This window comes from Lycium ferocissimum, chromosome 7 (assembly GCF_029784015.1).
Source record: "Lycium ferocissimum isolate CSIRO_LF1 chromosome 7, AGI_CSIRO_Lferr_CH_V1, whole genome shotgun sequence".
In the NCBI taxonomy this organism is placed as follows: Eukaryota; Viridiplantae; Streptophyta; class Magnoliopsida; order Solanales; family Solanaceae; genus Lycium; species Lycium ferocissimum.
In genome coordinates this window covers 16,671,020-16,691,093 of record NC_081348.1, presented here as the reverse complement: position 1 = coordinate 16,691,093, position 20,074 = coordinate 16,671,020, and the positions used below count along the sequence as shown (strand labels likewise).

Here is a 20,074-nt window from a genome sequence, read left to right as displayed (position 1 = left end):
GATTGACTCACTTGTTTAATTTGATAGAATTTTATATTCTTAGAATAACTTTTTATTGTTATTTATGTCTTGCAATATTACTTGAGATATAATGTCTAAGTTCATTTTTTTTATGTAGTAATGATGAATAATATCCTAAACTTTAGTATTACATGCGCTAATTATTATGAATTGGATCCTAAATAAATAAATTTAATCATTGATCTTTTTTAAAAAAATATTATAACTGCCACATCGTTAAATATGTATCGGAAATTATATTTCTGACTAAAATGATTATGGAGGCCAATTACCTAAAGTTGAGTGACTATGGAGGCCAATTACCTAAAGTTGAGTGACTATGGAGGCCAATTATCCCAAGTTGAGTGACTTTTGGAAGACAAAACAAAGTTGAGTGACTATAAAGGACACTTACTCAAAGTTCAGTGACTTTTGAAAGAAAAAAAAGTTGGTGACTATAGTAAACAATTATTCAAAGTTGAGTGATCATATAAGCTTTTAACTCTTAAATCACTGGCAAATGTCAGAATCTATATCTATATATAATATAAACTTTCAAGGCGTACAAAAATGCAATAAACAAAAAAGAAGCCTTGTTCCATTGGCATTTATCTTTTTTCTCCTTTTTTTGACATTTTTTTTGAATTTTCCTTGCTTTTTGTTCCAAATATGCGAAAGAAGTGTGTGCGCCTTTTTTCTTCTAGTCTCGTGAAATATATAATTGCCCATTCAATTATGGTATTAAATACTCTATATCATCAATATACACCAATTTTGAAGAATTTGGAGGAAAGAAATAAGGCTTATTAACACAAAAGTTAGTAACGGAAAAGATAATGCTTATTGGCACCCTAAAATCTTTATTACTATTATTATTTTACCTCTTCAATTTAACATTTTACAAATCAATATAATCATCATACCTATAAATTATCACCTTCAAACATTTTCTTCCTAAACATGTTATCTTTTCTCCATATCCACATCTCACAAACTTAAAACCTTGGCAAATTATATTTGTGGTAGATTTGGTATTGTGTTGATTGTGAGTCCTTGCCCCCGTCATCAACAATGTAAAAGAAAAAGAAATGTTAGTTGAATAGGGATTTCACACAAAAAATTGGTGAGTTTCGTTTTTACTTCTCATAGTTTCACACTTTCACTTTTTATGAATTAATTCTTTTCCTTCTTCCTTTTTAATCTACTTGTGTAATCTTTCTCTAAGTGTCAAAAGTGTTGGTGTTTTGAAATGGTAATAGTAAATATTAGGAGAAAGAAGTAGATTTTTTAAACGTATAAAATTGGAGGTGTAGATTTTGAAATGGGGCGTTATTAGAATGAAAAATCAAAAGCGAAGAACATACAAAAAGCTTAAAAGCCATAACAAAAAGAGGTATAGGGAGGTGCTACAGAAACCTATTTCCTATGTATTTTTACGGACTAAATATATATTATGTCCTATTTAATATGTGCACACTCTTATGTAGATATTAAGGTAACATAGGTGGCATGGTAACATATAATATATATCATGTATCAAATTACGAATAAAGGTTGGATATGTATATGTTACTTATGAAATAGATATAGGTAAACATCTCTCTTAAGTCATATCTTTTTCTTCCTTTTTTTATTTACTTTTCTCTATATATTTTTTAATTTGTCTTATTTTAAAAAAGTTACCTTCATAATATATACATTTCTCTCCATAACTTCTACACTTAATATTGTCCATAAATCTTATTTCTTAAATCTCCATAATTTTTATATTTAATATTATTCTTAATTTTCAAGCATTTTATCTTCATAACCCCCAAATTTAAATATGTAAGTTATTATTGGTGTTCTTTCATTTATATATAAATAGAGAATTGAGTTTGTCTTTTTATTTTTGGGTACGGATATTATATTTCATAATTCAGGATCAGAAGTTAAGAGAGACATATCAAGATGACACCTAAATTATGAAGGATGGTGATGTCAAGCTGTTTATGGAGCGGCAGCCAGTAATAAATTCGAAGTGGTCAAGGTGGAGTGTAAAAGTAATTAATTCAGTTTTTTATGGATGGAATGTTTCTTCCTCTTCGCTTTTAGGAGTGATATCCTCAAAACAAAATATTACATTATTTACTATTCATTAATATTCATTAGTGATTGTCATTAATGATTTCATTGAATTTGGATAGTTGGCTGGATTATACAATATCAGTTGATTATAATGTAGTATTACTCCTAAAAATTTATTCAGACCAAGAGCATTCGTATTAAGGAATTAAGAATGTCAATATGATGTAATACAGAATAAAAAATATGCTTAAAATCTAATAGTTACTCTATATTAAATCCAATAAGTTCCTCATGTTATTAATATTTGATGGGGTTTAACACGACAAAGTAAATATGAAAGAAAATCTAATCAAAAACCAAAAGTTAGATGCGATATTTGAGATAGCGGGACGTCATACGTAATAACAAATGATAAAGCAGAGAAAAGTCAAAGTCAATTAACAATAACATGTGACAAGAAGTATCGAACAGAGAAAACAAAACAAAAAAAGAAGAAGGTAAATAGAGGAATTCACAAAGGAAATTTTGAAAAGAAAAAAAAAGGGAGAAAATGTATATATTGACTTGCATTAATTACAAAAATACTCTCAAGATTTAAGTAAATAGTCAAACTTTTGATCATGCTAATTGTTATATTCATGTAATTGACTAAATGTATGATCATATATATGTGGTTGTATTTGGAGTCCTTTCTTTGCTCGGTTGCTACACAGTCACACTCATTCTTATTTTAGTGCTTTCATTTTGATGTTTGTTAGATATGAATGAAACCAAAATTTAAAAAAAAGACTAAATGTATTGAAATCTTTTGGTTTACTCGTTTATATCTTTTTTTTCTTTATGAAATAGACATATTGAGTATAAGTTTAAAGGGACAATTTTAGTATGAATTTGATTAATTGTTTGTTAATACAATTCTCTCACCGATCGTCAATGCATTTAAAACTATATAATTAAGAAGGGATAATTAATCAAATTATCTTTCAAAGATTTAACTAATAAGATAATTGCAATGCGTTATTTTCAGGATTTATTATATATTTATGAGCATAATTTAAATAGCAAGATATTCTAACTTTAACTACAAAAAGGTAGGCAATTCTTTATTTCATTTGAATTTAGTTTTGTGTTTTATTTCTTAATGTTTTTTGTTTCCTTCATTTTTTTCTTTGCAAATATTATTATTTGTTATTTTTATTTTTAGAACTATAAAAGTTGTCTCTTCTAACTAAATTTATAAAAAAATTTAGCGCTTGAATATGACTAGTTCTAATACTCTCATCTAAAAAAGAAAAGAATTCCTGATCATTCTTGAAATATATAATAATTCAAATCTAAATTTCTCAATTCTAATATTTCCTTTTGATTCAACGATAATTTCTTATAACACAAAATTGTTTGAGTTTAATTGATCAATATGCACATTGCTTTTTAATTTCAAATTACTTTTTCTTAAATATGCAAGTGTGTTTAAGATTTTCATCAAACATGTGATCTTATAAGTAATTCACATATTGGCAAGAGAAGTAAAATCTAAATACGTGAGAACATATAATAATAGGTCTCCACACAGGTACATTTTATATGCTTATTTCGATGAAGAATGTTGCTTTGTCTAATAGATAAGAAAGAGTACATATTGATTAAACGCCACTTGCTATTTTATAACAAATGACTTGTGTTTTGTGTTAGTTCTATAACAACCTTACTCTTCTTCATGAGATTGGAAAATTGTTTCATCCTCATATTCAGTACCAAATTGTCATTACTTAATTCTAAATATCAGATTGGCTAGTTAAGTGAAAGATTTTGTGGACATATTGACTATACTTTCCTTAATGCAATAAACAAGGAAGCCTTGTTTTATGGACCACGTTCCCTGTTTTTTATTAATCTAATGAACTTAATATGTCCATTTATTTGTTTAATTGCCGCTGCCATTTGAAGAGTTGAACATATTACACTAAAATGTGACATCGTGTTATATAGTAATAAGTTATTAGTCTCGTGAACAATTAAGAAAGTAAGTCAAATTATGGTATTTAATCGTTTTTCTTTTTTTTTTTTTTTTTCAATGAGCGCGAAATAGCGGGTGATGATTAAGTAATATATATATATATATGTCCTAACTTGTTTTGTATAAGATATGGTTATTATACTCTTATTAACAAGGCGTGATAGAAAACTTTGGAAAAGATGGGGAATTACACAATATATGAAACATAGCTATTTTCGTGAAATCTCATTTGAACCATCTAAAATAATGTAGTAAATTATCAGCTCTACAACCCATAAAAAGAAATGCCTGTCGTTTGGGGTTTTAGGACATCCTAGAATGACAACAAAATACAAATTGAAATGCCCTCTTCACTGAGTCCATTGAATTAATCATACATTGAAAGACACTATCAATGGTGATGTTTGTCAGTGAAGAAGCATCCAAAGAAGTGTAAATGAAGTTTCAATGAAAGGAGAGAGTTATTATACTAGGGTGTTAGCCTGTCAGGTGTTATTTATTTTCATGTATAGTCTTGTTAATGTCAGACTGAGATACATATATATAAATATGGGGTCCTTTCTTTGCCGGTTGCTACACAGTCACGCTCATTCTTATTTTACTCATTTTGATGTTAGATATGAATGAAACCTTGCCATTCATATTTAGACTAGGGTTTTTCTTTTTCTTTATTCAATAGGCAGTTGATATCCGAAACTTATCATTGACTCGATTAATTCGCATTAGCGTTAGTAAACTGATCATTACGGACATTAAATTGCTTTTTATTAAGAAATTCTGCATTTTCAGGGATTGAACCCGAAGGTTGAAGAGATTCTAATTAACTAACGCATTACACCCCTTGATGCACTAAGGTTTAAATTATTCATCGGTAAGTTACAACAACTCTTAAAGTCCAAATAAATTCCTAGTTAAAATCTCAGTGTGATTTTACATTCTTGATTGAGCACTTCAGCCTTTCAATTTTGTCTCAATTATTTTATATGACATCTGGAAACATGTTTTGAATCTCCTCTTTATCCTCTTTATAAGTATATTAGTTCAGCAATACCTGAATCATAAGTACTTATTAATAGTACTAAAATTTCTCGATGCCTAAATGCTCATAAAGGTTGTTACAATTAATGGTAAATAAGCTCCAACTTCTAAGATAAAATTAACAAAATGTGTGATAAATTGCATTAGGGCTATGGCTTAAGTCTTTTAATTAATGTATCATTAGCAAGTGTTTTATAGACAACCATAAAGATGTTTCTGGTCACCAAAAAGTGTACTCTCTCTGTCTTAAATTATCCATGGTTTTTTGTACACGTCCCTTAAGAAATACAGTAATAATAAGAAGGGGCATTTGACAAATTTTACCCTTATTTATGTCTAAGTTATAATCTCTTTTGATTAAATGCTTTATTTTCGTCATCTCCATTTAAATAAGGGTAAAATGAGGGAAAAAAACAGCCTTGAATTTCTTAGAGTTGATTATTTTTCAATGAGATAAAAGTTAACAAAATTAGAAATGAAGAAAGTTTCAAAATTAATTCAAAATGCCGATCACTGGGGAATGTTTAGCCCTAGTCAACTAACTGGGACTGAAAATAATTTCCCTTCATTATTTTTAAAAAAGAAAAAGATAATTTTGAGAAAATTTTAAAAAAAATTATCAAATAATAAGAAAGTTTCATAGTTCTTCTGATTTGATTACAAGTGGGTCTTCGCTGATAAATGTTTAGCCCTTAACCCAACTAATGACTGATAATTATTTTTTTCGAATACTTATAGAACTTTGGTCTTTATTTTTGAACAAATATTCTTTAACTAACTTTGCCAAAGTTATATCTTCTAACTTTGATAATTTGAATTTTATTTTTCCAAAAAAAAAAAAAACACTACCAAGGTGAGTACCTATAAATGTGTAACCCCTCTCCGTCAATCTCCATCGAAGGGGAATCTCTTTTATGAAAGCTCGTCTTTCGATTTTTCCCTTTCAAATTTTTGGCCTTCAAATTGGTGGTCTTGATACTTTTGAAACACGTAGGAAAAAATTTTGCACTTGTGAATACAAACTATACCTTGTTATACGCAGATGTATCTCATACTTATAATGGCCCAACTTTGTACAAATCCAAATTATAACCTAAAATAATTAAGGCCGTTCCACTTTTTTCTTTCCCTTCTCCATATTTCTTCTTCCTCTTCCCTTTTTCTCCAATTTTATTTGATGCCTTGAGAGGACGCCTTTCAATTTTATTTGATACGATTACTTTTACGGAAAACATTTACCTCTCAAAGATTTAAAGCGGCAAATGACAAACCAAAAGTAATATCTAGAGCCATGTTGCTCCAATTTTTAAATCATTCAAGAATGCAAATAAAATAGTAAATAAACAAAAGGAAGAATGAGTAAAATATTGCAAAAGATAAAAAACGTTATCATAAGGGAGCACGTACGAAAGGATACATATGATGTCGTTGTGTTTTGTATTCTTAGTTACGAAAATGAGAGGATTCATATGAAGACGCCGTTCCAGGACTAAAAAGCTTTGATGTATAAATTATCATATGTGTATATAATATGTATCATTTTATATATATGTATATAAAATATATCATATGTATAGAAACTGTATCATATGTGTATATAATATGTATCCCTGGTGTATATGTATATAAAATGTATCATTCTCGTATAAAAAGTGTATATAAACTGTATCAGTCTTGTATAGAAAGTGTATCATACGTATAAAAAATATATTATAGAAACCGTATCATTGTGGTCTATAATATGTATCACTATTGTATATGTAAAAAAAAATATCATTAGTGTATAATATGTATGTATAAATATAATTAACGTATAATTTATGTATAATAAATGTATGATTAAAATGTATATAAATTGTATCATTCTTGTAAATAAAGTGTATATATAATTCCAACATATGTATATATGTTGTACGTCTTTAGTGGCGACGTTTTTGTGGAACTGAGAAACAATTTATCACTTGGCATTATTTTCGGTCATTTTTGGCATTAATTTGGGACACGGTCCCGAGTTAAACGTGGGAAAACGACAAAACCAAGGTTAAATGTGGGATTAGTTTGGCAATGGAACACTCAGTCATAGGCACGTAGGTTCGGGGCGGAAGACGATCCTATGGTGCAAATAACATAAAGAAATACAATGTCCTTTTCCCAAGATAAAGACCAGTGCCTTTGAAGGCCAATCGTGCAAATGACCCCTGAAAATTTGGCCCATAGGCCCCATACTCGAGGGCCATAGCAACGTTGGTCGTTTCATGTCATTTTGTTTCTTGCCTCTTTCTTAAATAATTAAAGGGGAAATAACACAGCCAAGTTAGCAGTTCAATAAAAGTTCATTTTGTGTTATAACAATTATATATCGAAATTTACTAGCCCAACTAATTCAAATTCATGTTGAGTATGACCCATTAAAAGAAGAAGCGCTTTGAGAAAACTTGGAGTTATCAAATAATAAGAAAAATCTTGATTTGATTACGGCTGCCAGGTTACTTAACCCAAATGAGATATTGACTTTACTTTTTACGAATACATAGAACCTTTATGAACAAATATCAGGCTCTTGCTATCTTTGAATTTTATTTTTCCAATTAATACACTACCTCTCTCGGTCCTCTCTCCTGTCAATCTCCATCAAAGGAATCTCTTTTATGAAAGCTCGTCTTTCATTCAAAATGATACTTTTGAAACACGTATTTTGCACGTTATACGCGATGTATCTCACATTAATGTGTAACCATCCATTTTTAACTCTTACTATCTTTTTATTTCCCTTTTCCGACTAACACACTACTTCTCCCTATCACACGGCCTTCTGCTAGTCTCATTTAAAGAAATCTCTTTTCAGAAAGCTTGCCTTTCATTCAAAATGATGCTCCTGAAACACGTGTTTTGCACGTTATAAATGATATATGTAACCCACATGATGTGTACCATCTTTATCTCTTAATATCTGAAATCCGACTTTCGATACACTCTCTCTCTATCTTTTCTAGTTTCCATCGGAAAATGTTTCTCTCTGTGTCAATAGACACAAAAAGCTTACGTGGCATAAAAAGTGAGACTCACTTATGTGCGCGTCAGGATGTCAAAATTTAGCTGACATGGATTTAAAAGAAAAAAAAGTCCACCCATAGTATAAGTCTAATTCTCAGAAACAAAAAGAAAAAGTAAAAAAGAATGAGCTTCAATGTGCTTCATCTCTTCGGATGTCATGGCGAGCTTTTGGGAACGTGAGAAACAATTTATCATGCGTTGTCGGCTGCGGGGCAGAACCTAAGTTAAACGTCGAAAAAACGACAAAACCAAGGATTCTTATTTGACAATGGGGACCTCACCGCACCGCCGCTAGATGTGGAAGATGATCCTATAGTGCTGCTCTGATTAGAACTACTGTTATTACTAGCATTCTTAGGATTAAGCTTTTCTAGAAAAAATTTCGCATTTTTGAGGTTATCCTCAGTTGTAGGGGAAATTAGTTACAACATTGTTCAGGATTTTCTTTGTGACGGCTTGTCCTTCATTCAAAATGATGTTTTCGAAACACGTATTTTGCACGTTATATGCCGTATGCCGTATCTCACATGAATCTATTTCCATCCATTTTTAACTCTTGTTATCTTTGAATTTCACTTTTACGACTACGTCACCTTGTTATCTCTAATGCTAGTCTCCATGAAAGGAATACATTTATGGGAGATTGTCTTTGATTCAAAATGATGCTATACTTTTGAAACACGTATTTTGCATGTATACATGCTATCGTTTGTATCGTTACACTTCCCACGATTACGCTAGTGTCCATCAAAAATTGTAGTAGGTGTACGTATATATATATAGGATGTATCTTTCAACCTAAATGGTTTCAATTTCAACCAATCTGTAGTTGACTATCTATATGAAAACGTGTTTCATGTAGTACATATGGATGTATCATATGTATCTGATTGTCTTTATCTGAAAACCTGTTTTCCTTATTACATAGGATGTATCATATGTTTCTGCTTGTCTTTATTTGAAAACGTGTTTCGAGCACGTGATTTGAACGTTATATACAATGTATATATATCACATGAATTTGTATCCATCAATTTAATTCCTGCTATCTTTGTTTTTCTTTAGTTCCCTTTTCTCACAGATGCACTACCTCTCTTCGTCGCGTCTCAAGTGTTTTGAACATTATAATTCATTTTTAACTCTTGCTATTTTTGTTTTTCTCCATTTCCTTTTTCTCAATGAGATACCACCTCTGTCCTTGTGTTTTACTAGTTTGCATTAAAGGAATCTCTTTTAAATGAAAGTTTGTCTTCTATTCAAATAATACTCTCGAAATGCGTGTTATGGATGTTATACATCTGAGATATCACATGAAATTGTTTTTCTCTTAAATGGTATAATTATTTTAATAAACGACACAAAAGTAGTGCTGGAATATTTGGCACATGGGAGCAAAAAAATGTGTTTTCAACGTTATACATGTGATATTTCACATTTCTTGAATAGTAATAATTATATTCGTAATCGTAAATGACACAAAAGGTGTGTGGAATTTTCTGTAGAAGCCGCAAAAATAAAATAAAAGTGTAGCCCTCTTCTAATCTTAGAGGAACTCTATAAATTCTAATGATTTTTTGACTTATTTGCATATACCTTCTTACACGAAAACTGAAATAGCAAGATACGGTCTTAATTCTCTTGAATGAATTTTGCTTGTCTTCAAAACATCTTGAGTTCCAATTAATACACTACTAGTCCAAGTCCCCTCTCGTGCCAGTTTCCACTGAAGGAATCTCTTTTATAAAGCTGGTCGTTCATTCAAAATCACACTTTTGGGACACGTGTTTTGCACGTTATACATTATGTATCTCACATTAATGTGTATCCATTCATTTTTTTAACTCTTGCTATCTTATTTCCCTTTCCGACTAACAAGACTTATCCTGCTAATCTTCATTAGAGAAATCTCTTTTATGAAGGCTCGTCTTTCATTCGAAAGGATTCTCTTGAAACACGTGGTTTGCACGTTATCAAAAAACAGGTTTATGAGCAGCCCAATGTATCTGGTTGTCTCTATCTGAAAACGTGTTTCGAGCAGTGCATAGGATGTATCATTTATATTCGTGTGTAGACTCTATCTGATAACGTGTTTCAACAGCACATATAGAGTATGTATTACGTGTATGTACTTGTCCCTATCTGAAACGTGTTTTGAGCAGTTCATAGATATGTACCTATTCAATTTATTCCTCAAACTCTCTTTGCTCCTCTTTATATATTACCGTCCACAGTCCACACTACTAAATGACCATAAGCAGCTTGCTAATGTATTCCACTTATTAGTATATTTGAACCTGTCTGATGTCAAGCAATAACATAAAAGAAACATGAACTTTAAGTGTCAAAAAGTTTGTCTGCTGAATCTGAAACGGAATATTGGGAGAAGAAGACGTAGTCATTATTATGACAAGCTTTTTTTCCTTCCAACTGTCATTTCTCCAAATTAACAAATTATTAACTGTTAAACTATGGAACTATAAATGTGTCATGCCAAACTTACTTTCTTTTACTTCATATTCTGATTGAGAATATTGTTTTGAAAAGATTAGTACATCTGTAACTTATTTCCTACACTAGTTTGGAGCTTGCAGCTAAGCATGAGTGCAATCCCAGGAAGAGAATTGTGTGACTTCAGTATAATAAATGAGAAAGGAACAGCGAAGGAACTGTATATCTCAGCACAGGAAATATCAAAAAGATACAACACAATTAGCAATTTATTTAAGATATGAATCAAGAACAGCTCAAGAAAACAACAGATCATTCCAACGCCTTGCAACACTAGGAAGATACAAGACATGGCATGCGACATGAGTAGAAATGCTCAGATGGATCGCCTATGGCACAACGTACAGCACATGAAGTAATATAAATAGGTACCTGTGTTTATCAATAGGATGGCAGAACAACATACCATGAACCAGTGTGTAGTTATGTCTTTTTGTTCCTAGCTTCATTGGAGTTACTGCATCCTCGCTAGATGAAAGCATTACCAAATTTATTCTTTGAGTTTGAAATTTTTTGTGGCCTAATTGTTATGCTTTTTTGCAATATGTGTGCTGAGTATGTCCATCATATTCAAAATACATTCGAGCATTCAGAGAAAGCTAAATCTGGATTGTGTTAATAAATGTAGTTGGCAATTTATAATTTTTCAGAACATAAAGAAGTAAAACCTTCATGTATGTACTAAATTGTGAATGCAAATCAACAATATATGAGTCACTGTTCCATTGATCTATTAAGTTAATGAGCAAAAATGTCAAGTGATCAATAAAAGAATTGTACAAAAGGATCAAAATCAATGACCAATAAAAACAATCATTAGGAACTAAAGGACTAAATTCTCTATAAACCATGTTCTTGTGATGTTTGTGATGGCAAAACTGAAGATCTACAAATGGGACAAGTTTTCTTCCCTCTCAACAGCCACTGTTCAATGCAACCTGCATGAAACTCATGCTTGCATTCGAGAGTGCCAACTATCTCATCATTCTCATATTCGCATCTGCAAATAACACACATTTCTCCTCCATTGTCAGTACCACAATGAATTCTTGTTTTCATCAGATTTTCTATAATCTCTTCTGTGGCCTCCTCCTCGTCCTCGTTGCCCTCCATATTGGCTACAAGAAACTGCAATATGTCTATCAGATCAATTGTGTCAATGAATTCACTTTCGGTTGTGTCATTGACATCACCGATGGGTTCACCCTCAGTTGTGACATAGACACCATCAACAAATTCACCTGCTGGATGATTGTAGCCGTCACCCCACAAGTGTGGATCCTCGATGTGATCAAACGAACTTTGTCCATTATATGTATGTCCAGGAACAGTAAAAGCAGAGTTGTGATCCAAATTATGTGGAGCAAAGTAGTGATCACCAATGTTTCTTGAAACGTAATGATAATTTGCTGGAGCTTGATGGTAGCCAAGATGGTCCTGGCCTAGTTGCGAAGGATGATGACTTTGCAAATTTGTACTCATGATAAAAGGAAACGGATCATCAGTTGCGACATAGACATGATCATCAACGTATTCACTTGTTGGCTGATAATAATAATACCACCCTGTGTTATAATTCGTCGCCGCATAGACATCCAACAAGTGTGGATCCTCAATGTACAAACTAGGACAAGTAAAAGCAGAGGCGTGATGTGGAACAAAGTGATCACCAATGTTTCTTGAAACATAGTAATTTGCCTGATCTTGATAATAGCCAAGATCATTCTCGGGTAGTTGCCAAAAGTGATGACTTTGCGAATTTGCACTCATGATAACACGAAATAGGGGAACAAACTTTGTACTTCTATAAACGATATTGGGGTTTTGCAAAAACAAAAAGTAATCACCACAATAACAGAGGAACTAATTAATCAGTTGAAGCGATTAACTTTTCTAAGGCCAAAGATGATAATGATAAATTCAGTAGTAAGAGCAATGTATAAATATATAGATTGCTAAGCAAGTACCATTCCCAAAGCGGTCAGAAATAGGAGTATCAGATAGTGCTTACATAATCCTTTAGTTACTAGGACTAGGATTTTATATTTCCTAAACTGGAACATGACCTTTTTAAGTCATAATTATGTTACTGAGAAACGGTGATAAATTTAGCCCAAACTTAATAACCCTAGAATTCACGGTTTGGATGCTACATGTACTTTTTATGGTTAGTGTGAATTTTTTTCATCAGTTGTCCCTTTTTAGCTTTTTAGTAAATGATCTTTTTTTTATTTTTCTTAAAACTTATGGATCTTTTAGATCATGGTCTAAATATCTCTTTTAAATAATCTCAAAAGGGAAAGATACGCATATGTACCTTCGGCCAAATTTAATTACCGACAGTAGCCCAAAAATTCAAAATCTATACACTGATATGAATATTTTACATATATACATATATTTATACGTATAGAAAAATAATATTGGGAATTGTTAGACCATCTTTTAAGATTTTGTAAGTTATTCAAATGTTAGGTGACAATTATGCCGGTAAGATTGAGAAACATATGAGCAAATATGATAACCGAGTCTAATATTATTTGGAACGTAATCATTTAAGAGCTATATTTACACAACTTTTAAAAATTGGACAAAACCTAAATGGTGATCTAAAAGTGATCTCTAAATCAGAACTTTTAACTTGCTCAACAAAATTCGTTTTGAATTAAGGAAAATTTACTGGACATAACTACCTCTAAGACTTATTTATTAATAATAGCTACCTTTTATTTTATTTATTTTTAGTAGCTTAAATTAATTTCAAAATTACCAGTTGTAACTGGTCTACAAACTGTCAGTATTTCCCCTAAACTTACGGCCCATGCTTCCCAATAACTCCCAATCTCTTCTCTTTTCAAATTAATTTCTCTCCCATCTTCAATATTTTCAACCGTATTATACGCCCATTATCTATCATCATTATTAGCACGATTCCATCTTCCTTAATCGTTACCCACACAAGATAGGTAATTTAATTTTGCTAATTTATTAGAATTTTTTATTTTCTTTGTTGTATTTCTCTATATTTATTCTTATATTTCATTGTTTTCTTTGTTTCTTTTCATTCCTTTTTTTTTCTATTTTCGCCCATTGTTAGAGTGTTTAAAACAAGATCTAATTCTCCATTTTAATGGCGGAAAAAGATACTCAAGGTGAATACTCGAGGTAGTCCCGATGTTTATGATGGTCCTAGTTTCTCTTTGGGATTTTCACAACAACAACTCGCAATTGCAGGAGAATCCGCTAAAATTCTTTGAGAGATGAAGCAAGAAGATTCATGACCCATCAAGGATGCGTCAACTTCAACCAACTGAAGTTGCAAACCGAGCAAGCGAAAAGATGATGTACCAGTCAAAAAAGGTTCTAAAGTTGCTCAACAAAATAAGAGAAAAGTAACTAAGCCTTCTTCTGACGTTAAGGGTAAAAAGGTTGTTAAAGATGTAGATCTGGAAGAGGATGAACAGGTATTGATGTATTTTTTCGATTTTGTTGTTTTGTATTTCACTATATTTCAACATATTTTTGTATGAAATTCAGTATATTTCTGTGTGTTTAATAAAATGTATATGTGCATCAACTGTAGTTTATATCATATATAACATAACTGTGGTAGCTGTGTTCGTAGTTAACTACATTTCATTATATTTCTATATATTTCACAAGTACGTATGTTTACTATTCTGTATATTTTATTGTACTTATTTATTTTAAAAGCTGTGTTAGTTGTCTTATGCAATTTTTTTTGTGTATATTTTTGTTGTATATATATGTGTTAATTTTGGTGTCTGTGTCTATGTTTTATACAATTGTTTCTGTCTTAACTCAGTGTTGCATTTTTATTTTAGGAAACTAAATTCTATGTTAAGAGCCATCCTGAAGAGGCTCCATCGATGCCACGGTACACGAATATCGAGGTGTTCAAAGATCTCAAGAGTAAGCTAACTGTTCCACAGTTAGAGATCTTTTCCAAGACAATATTGGGAAAATTCCTCGGAATGCAACACCTGGAGGTTCAAGCACAGATTTTTAGGTGCTTCATGGTATGAGAGCTCAAGGAGAGCACTTCTGATTACTTTACAATTGATATAAATGGTACCGTATTGCGATTTACCATGAGAGAATTTGCCCTTATGAGCGGGCTAAATTGTGTAGCCGATAAAGGTCAATTTACATACGATGAGGAAAAACCAAAGAGGATTATGGATGATTATTTTGGTGGAACCAGGAGTAAAGTAAAAAGATTGGAGTTGATTGATTGCTTTAAGAATAAGTGTTGGGGAGATAATGATGAGGACGCTCGTTAAGTTCATAATTCTTTTTTTATAAATACATACATCTTTTGCGGTGAGCCTAGGAAAAAAATATACCAAGGGTTCATTTGAAGTGGTTGAGGATGGAAGGTATGTAGATTATCCATGGGGCAAAGAAGCTTTTACCGAGTTGCTCAATTTACCGCCACAACACAAAGTTGATTAGAAGCAAGTTTGGCTTTATGAGTGTTGTTCAAGAGTTCCAGTATTCGCTCACTAAATTCCATTCCAAGAATTATAGGGATCCAAAATACAATATTTTGATGGGGATGACGGGCACAAATTATAATATTCGAACACTCTAACTTATGCAAGCATTTTATTTTGCTTTATGAGTGTTGTTCAAGAGTTCCATCGTATCTCGCTTTTTTCCTGATTTTTTGTATTTCATTATATTTCTGTGTACTTCCTTTATCACAATGTAACTATTTTGGATTGTACATTTCATAATATTTCCCTGTATTTCATTATTCATAATATAAGTGTGACTAGTTTTATAACACACTAATTAAATATTTATATGTATCTTCCACAGTAGGCCGTACATTTGCAAATACAATCCCCACTAGCCGGTGAGTTGGAGAGCCTCCAATTGCCCGATGTTTTTGTCTGTCGAGATACAGTAGACAAAAATGTCTTAGTTGATGCCCATGAAGGTACCCAAGTCACAGATATGCCAGTGGATGAGTATGATGATTTCAGTACTACTCCCCCCCACCTTTCTAATGGTAAACAACAACAACGGACGAATCAAACAAATTCTCCAACTTCCTGCAACAACTTCCACATCAAAGAAACAACAAATCCACACCGAACCATAGACAACTTTGAAGAATATTCACAGGGGTCAAAAGGTTGTTCAAAAGCTGTTTTTATTAAGTCCGCTCACCAAAGTTGAATGAACAAATGAATCGACCCCAAAACACCCCAAATCCTACGTGATGTCCCTACTGCCTCTATGAAAGATGAAATGCAATTGCTAAGGAAAGATTTTCAAGTTTTCAAGGAATCAGTAAGTGATTTTAGTTACGAAACAAAAATCTTTTTGGTGTATTTAATTTACTGTTTGTTAACAAATTGAAATACTGTTTTTGTTTAAATAGGTCGTTGGTGAGTTCACAAGTATTGGCACTGAGTTCTCCAATCTTCGAACTTTCATGGATGACAACTTCAAGAAGCTATTTGAAGCAATCAAGGGAACAATTCCGTGGACAAGGTAAATGTGTGAAATAGGAATTGAACAAACATTTTAGACCCTTATCGCGAAATACAATTAATATTGATTCATTTTTTCATGTGAAGGCGGCCGATAGTGAGGTACATGACATCAAACGATCGATTTGGGCTACAATTATTGCCTGAAGAAAACTTACGTCATGATTCTACCATTCAAACATCTCCGCCGAAACATGATGATGAGTCAAATAAGGTAAAATGAGTTTGTGACGTGAAATTCATCTTTTAAAGTTATGTTGCTGTGCATCGTATGCACAAAAAAGTATATGGTTGCCATGTTCCAGTCTATAATTTTAAAGTTATGTTTTCCTCGGTATTTTCTATTTTACAAACTTTTGTATTTTCAGGCGTTTTGTTTGTATTTCACTGATAAACTTCTCTATTTTTTTGTATGTCACTGTATTTCTATGTATTTCTACCCCACAAAATCAGTCTAAACCTGACATGCTTAGTTAATATTTTTAGATTTCTGTGTATTTAGTAATTTTCCAACCTTATATTTTATGTTATGATTTTTGTTTTAAATTTTGATTTTTTTCTTATTCCAAAGGTGTTGCACCAATGTTACATGAGGAAGTTAGAATATTGTAGTGACCGGCGGAAATTTAAGTGCGTATATACGTAAAGCTTCAACTAAAGAGCTTAATCGGGCGGATGAAGGATCTTTCAACTCGACGAAGAGGTAAATTTTACATTCAATCTTATAGATCTTTCAAGATACGCTTATATATTTAACATATATTAAATCTTTTTTTTTTTTTTTAGGAATGGTCACAGAGATGCTCGTTGAGTTGCCTCTAGAAACTCGTGAACCAGAAGTAGGTGCGGGAATACAAGCCGGGGACATCACCGATCATTTAAATTTAGAGACCACGCTGAGGTTCGATGACAACATTACTAAGTCACAATGGTTGATCCCCGACGAAATGTTACCAAGCCAAATAGTTCTACGGGATTCTACGTGTTTCATCAAACGGGACACAAAGGATTTGTTATGCCGGTAATATTTCGCCGACAAAGGAATACAAAGGCGGTGATTCATGCGGAAGTTGTAATTGCTCAACGAGATGGTATTCCAACTAGGATAGTGAAACCTAGTAAATACTTCTAGTTCACCTTACGACCAATTACGGCTCGCGAGCTTCTCGTTCAAGACCCCACACCTTCTCTTTTTAAAAAGAAGCATCCATTTGTTGAAGATCTAATCAATGGCCCGCGAAATACTTCGCTTATTCAACAATACTGAAATTGGCTCAAATAGGATCTGCTTCTAAGGCATGATAAAAAGTAAGTTTGAACGTATTTACCTTTTTAATTTACATATTCATTCAACAAAGTATAACTGTTTATGTTGAAATAACTAATTGATGATATTTAGAAAGGGTAAGGAAAGCCGTTACAAAAAGAACAAGCAAGTGTCTGTACATCTACAACTAATACCGAGCTACTGGTCATGATGCTGTTGTTAGAAGAGAAATACACAAGATAGCTACCCTATTGCCACATCATCTACATTTGTCTGGATTTTACGAGAGAAAAAAAGGCATCGATTGGATTAACCACCCATCACACAAGGGCAAACAACAGACCGATGACTTTGATGGCATGTATGTGAACGACTTGCCTACAACAAGCTCAAAAAGTACGTACGTATTTCTCAATCATAGTTCCATTTTTTTTTCAAAATTCTCAACCAATAATCATTTTTTTTTCATTTTTCAGGGATTGTGGTGTGTATGTTGCCGCATTTGCTGAATACTGTTGTTCTGGACGAGGCGTTCCATCTGAAATTGATGCAGAATCACTAAGTAATAGATACGGGGCATTACTATGGGAATACGGATGGCAAAAGGCTGATTTGAATGCCTTCAGTGACAATGAACTGCTGCTAAGACTAGTTAGGCCTGCCATAGATTACAACGCAGTTGACACAGGAGTTGTTAATTAGTCCATTAGGTTTTAATGTTGAATCATTATTCACAGTATTGTTTGCTGACTAATTTGTACATTTTGTTGTGTTGTTTTGTTAAGAATTGACAAATTGCAGTGTTTTTTCATCAATGACTTAACTAATTTCTATCACGACTATTTTTTGCTTAAGCCTCCCATATTTATATTTATTGTTTAACGAAACAAATTTTCCGGGTGTATTTCAATGTATTCCAATGTATATACCCACTCGCAAATTGACAAATTATTCCAACTTGAACTGAATATTTTTGGTGTATTTCAATGTATTCCAATTGACAAATTGCGTTGTTTTTTCATCAATGACTTAACTAATTTCTATCACTTTAATTATTTTTTGCTTAAGCCTCCCATATTTATATTTATTATTTAATGAAAACAGCTTCTGGTGTATTTCAATGTATTCCAATATATATACCCACTCTGCATTTATGTATTTCTAATTTTATGAAACAGTTTCTGATATATTTCATTGTATTCCTGTGTATATAGGCCTAATGCAACTTCATATTTCTTAAACATTTCACTCATATTTCATTGTATTGTTCTAAGTTAATACGTATTTATTCCTTTTAACATCCGTTAACACCGAATTGTATGCACTATTATTATGAAAATAAAGGACAAAAATGCAGAATACAATGATTAACCAAAAATTTCTTTATTTAATATTTTTGGGGATGAGTGTTTTTAAAAAAAAAAGAAAATAATTACAAACTAAACATCTACTTCTTACGTGGCTCATTAGAACAAGAACGCCTATTGTGACCAAGACGTCCACAAGTACTACAAGCATTCCTACGTTTACCAATCATCGTCTCCATTAATGGTTTATCTCGCTTCTTCTTTGGCCTTCCTGGGGGTCTCTTGTATCTTGGTGGCAAAACAACTTCATCGCATATGTGTTTGGGAATATTCCACTCACTCTCGTCAGGCAGAGGATCCACCGGCACATCATACGTCTTAATCACTGTCTTTGGTTTGAATAGGTCTGAGCAATATTCATCAGGCATAAGACTTTTACTCTTCAATACAGCCCATGCATGTATCTCGTCCATTTGAAACATCCGACGACTGCATGTTTTCTTTTCAAGATCAATTATGAAACGCCTTGCCTCATCATTTACGTATACATATTCGCATTGATGGTTCAACCTAATCAAGAAGAAATGTGTCGGTATCTAATACATTGACTATTAACAACGATAAATAATATGAAATACATGGAAATATACAATCCAAACAGAATTACTTAAGTACCTTCTAAAATATATTGAAATATATGTAGGCAAACTTCAACAAAATAAACAGTAACATACCGTCATACGTAGAGATTTTCATTCGTTTATTGATAATAATTGCTGGAATGTTTTTCCAAGTGTTGTGAATGTGTATGTACCGTTCCTCCTATTAGTGCAATTCCATCTTCCAAACATCTTCCTCACTTCTTCAAGAAAATCGAAAACAGAAACTCTCCCATCGCTACCAATTTTCCATTAATACATTCGGCTATATTTGAGGTCATTGTCCATCCTATGTTAACGGGTGAATACAGTCGATCCCACTTTTCCCTTCCAGCATCCTCCAAGTACTCTTTTACCCGAAAATCAACCTTCTCAATCTTCTCCATCAGCTTATCAAACTCAAATTTCGTGTGTATTCTTTTGCAAGTGCATAGAATACAGGACTCAATACTTCACCATTCGACTTGTATTTCTTGGTCACATTTTTCCATAAATGCCATATGCACGCCAAATGTGGCATAGTTGGATATACTCTAGACACCGCCTTAATGATGCTCTCATGTCTGTTCGATACAACACACATGTTATCCCTATTCCCATAAGCTTGTTTGAATCGCTCAAAGAACCACGTC

At 32.3% G+C, this 20,074-nt stretch overlaps 1 protein-coding gene across 1 annotated transcript; it reads right to left on the bottom strand.

Moving 5' to 3' along the window:
* Nucleotides 1–18,923: 18,923 nt before the first annotated feature.
* LOC132061972 (uncharacterized) lies at nucleotides 18,924–19,828 on the bottom strand. Its single transcript, XM_059454640.1, has 2 exons — nucleotides 19,644–19,828; nucleotides 18,924–19,353 (listed from the first exon to the last, which is right to left on the bottom strand). Exons 1-2 carry the CDS (start codon nucleotides 19,826–19,828, stop codon nucleotides 18,924–18,926), a joined length of 615 nt encoding a protein of 204 aa, XP_059310623.1.
* Nucleotides 19,829–20,074: the final 246 nt, after the last annotated feature.

What these genes read in the sequence shown, in the direction of transcription:
- LOC132061972 (XM_059454640.1), bottom strand. Translation starts at nt 19,828, where the DNA reads ATGGAGAAGATTGAGAAGGTTGATTTTCGGGTAAAAGAGTACTTGGAG. An exon ending in TTTTCGATTTTCTTGAAGAA is followed by an intron (nt 19,354 to 19,643) that starts GTGAGGAAGATG and finishes CTTCTTGATTAG; the next exon opens with GTTGAACCATCAATGCGAAT.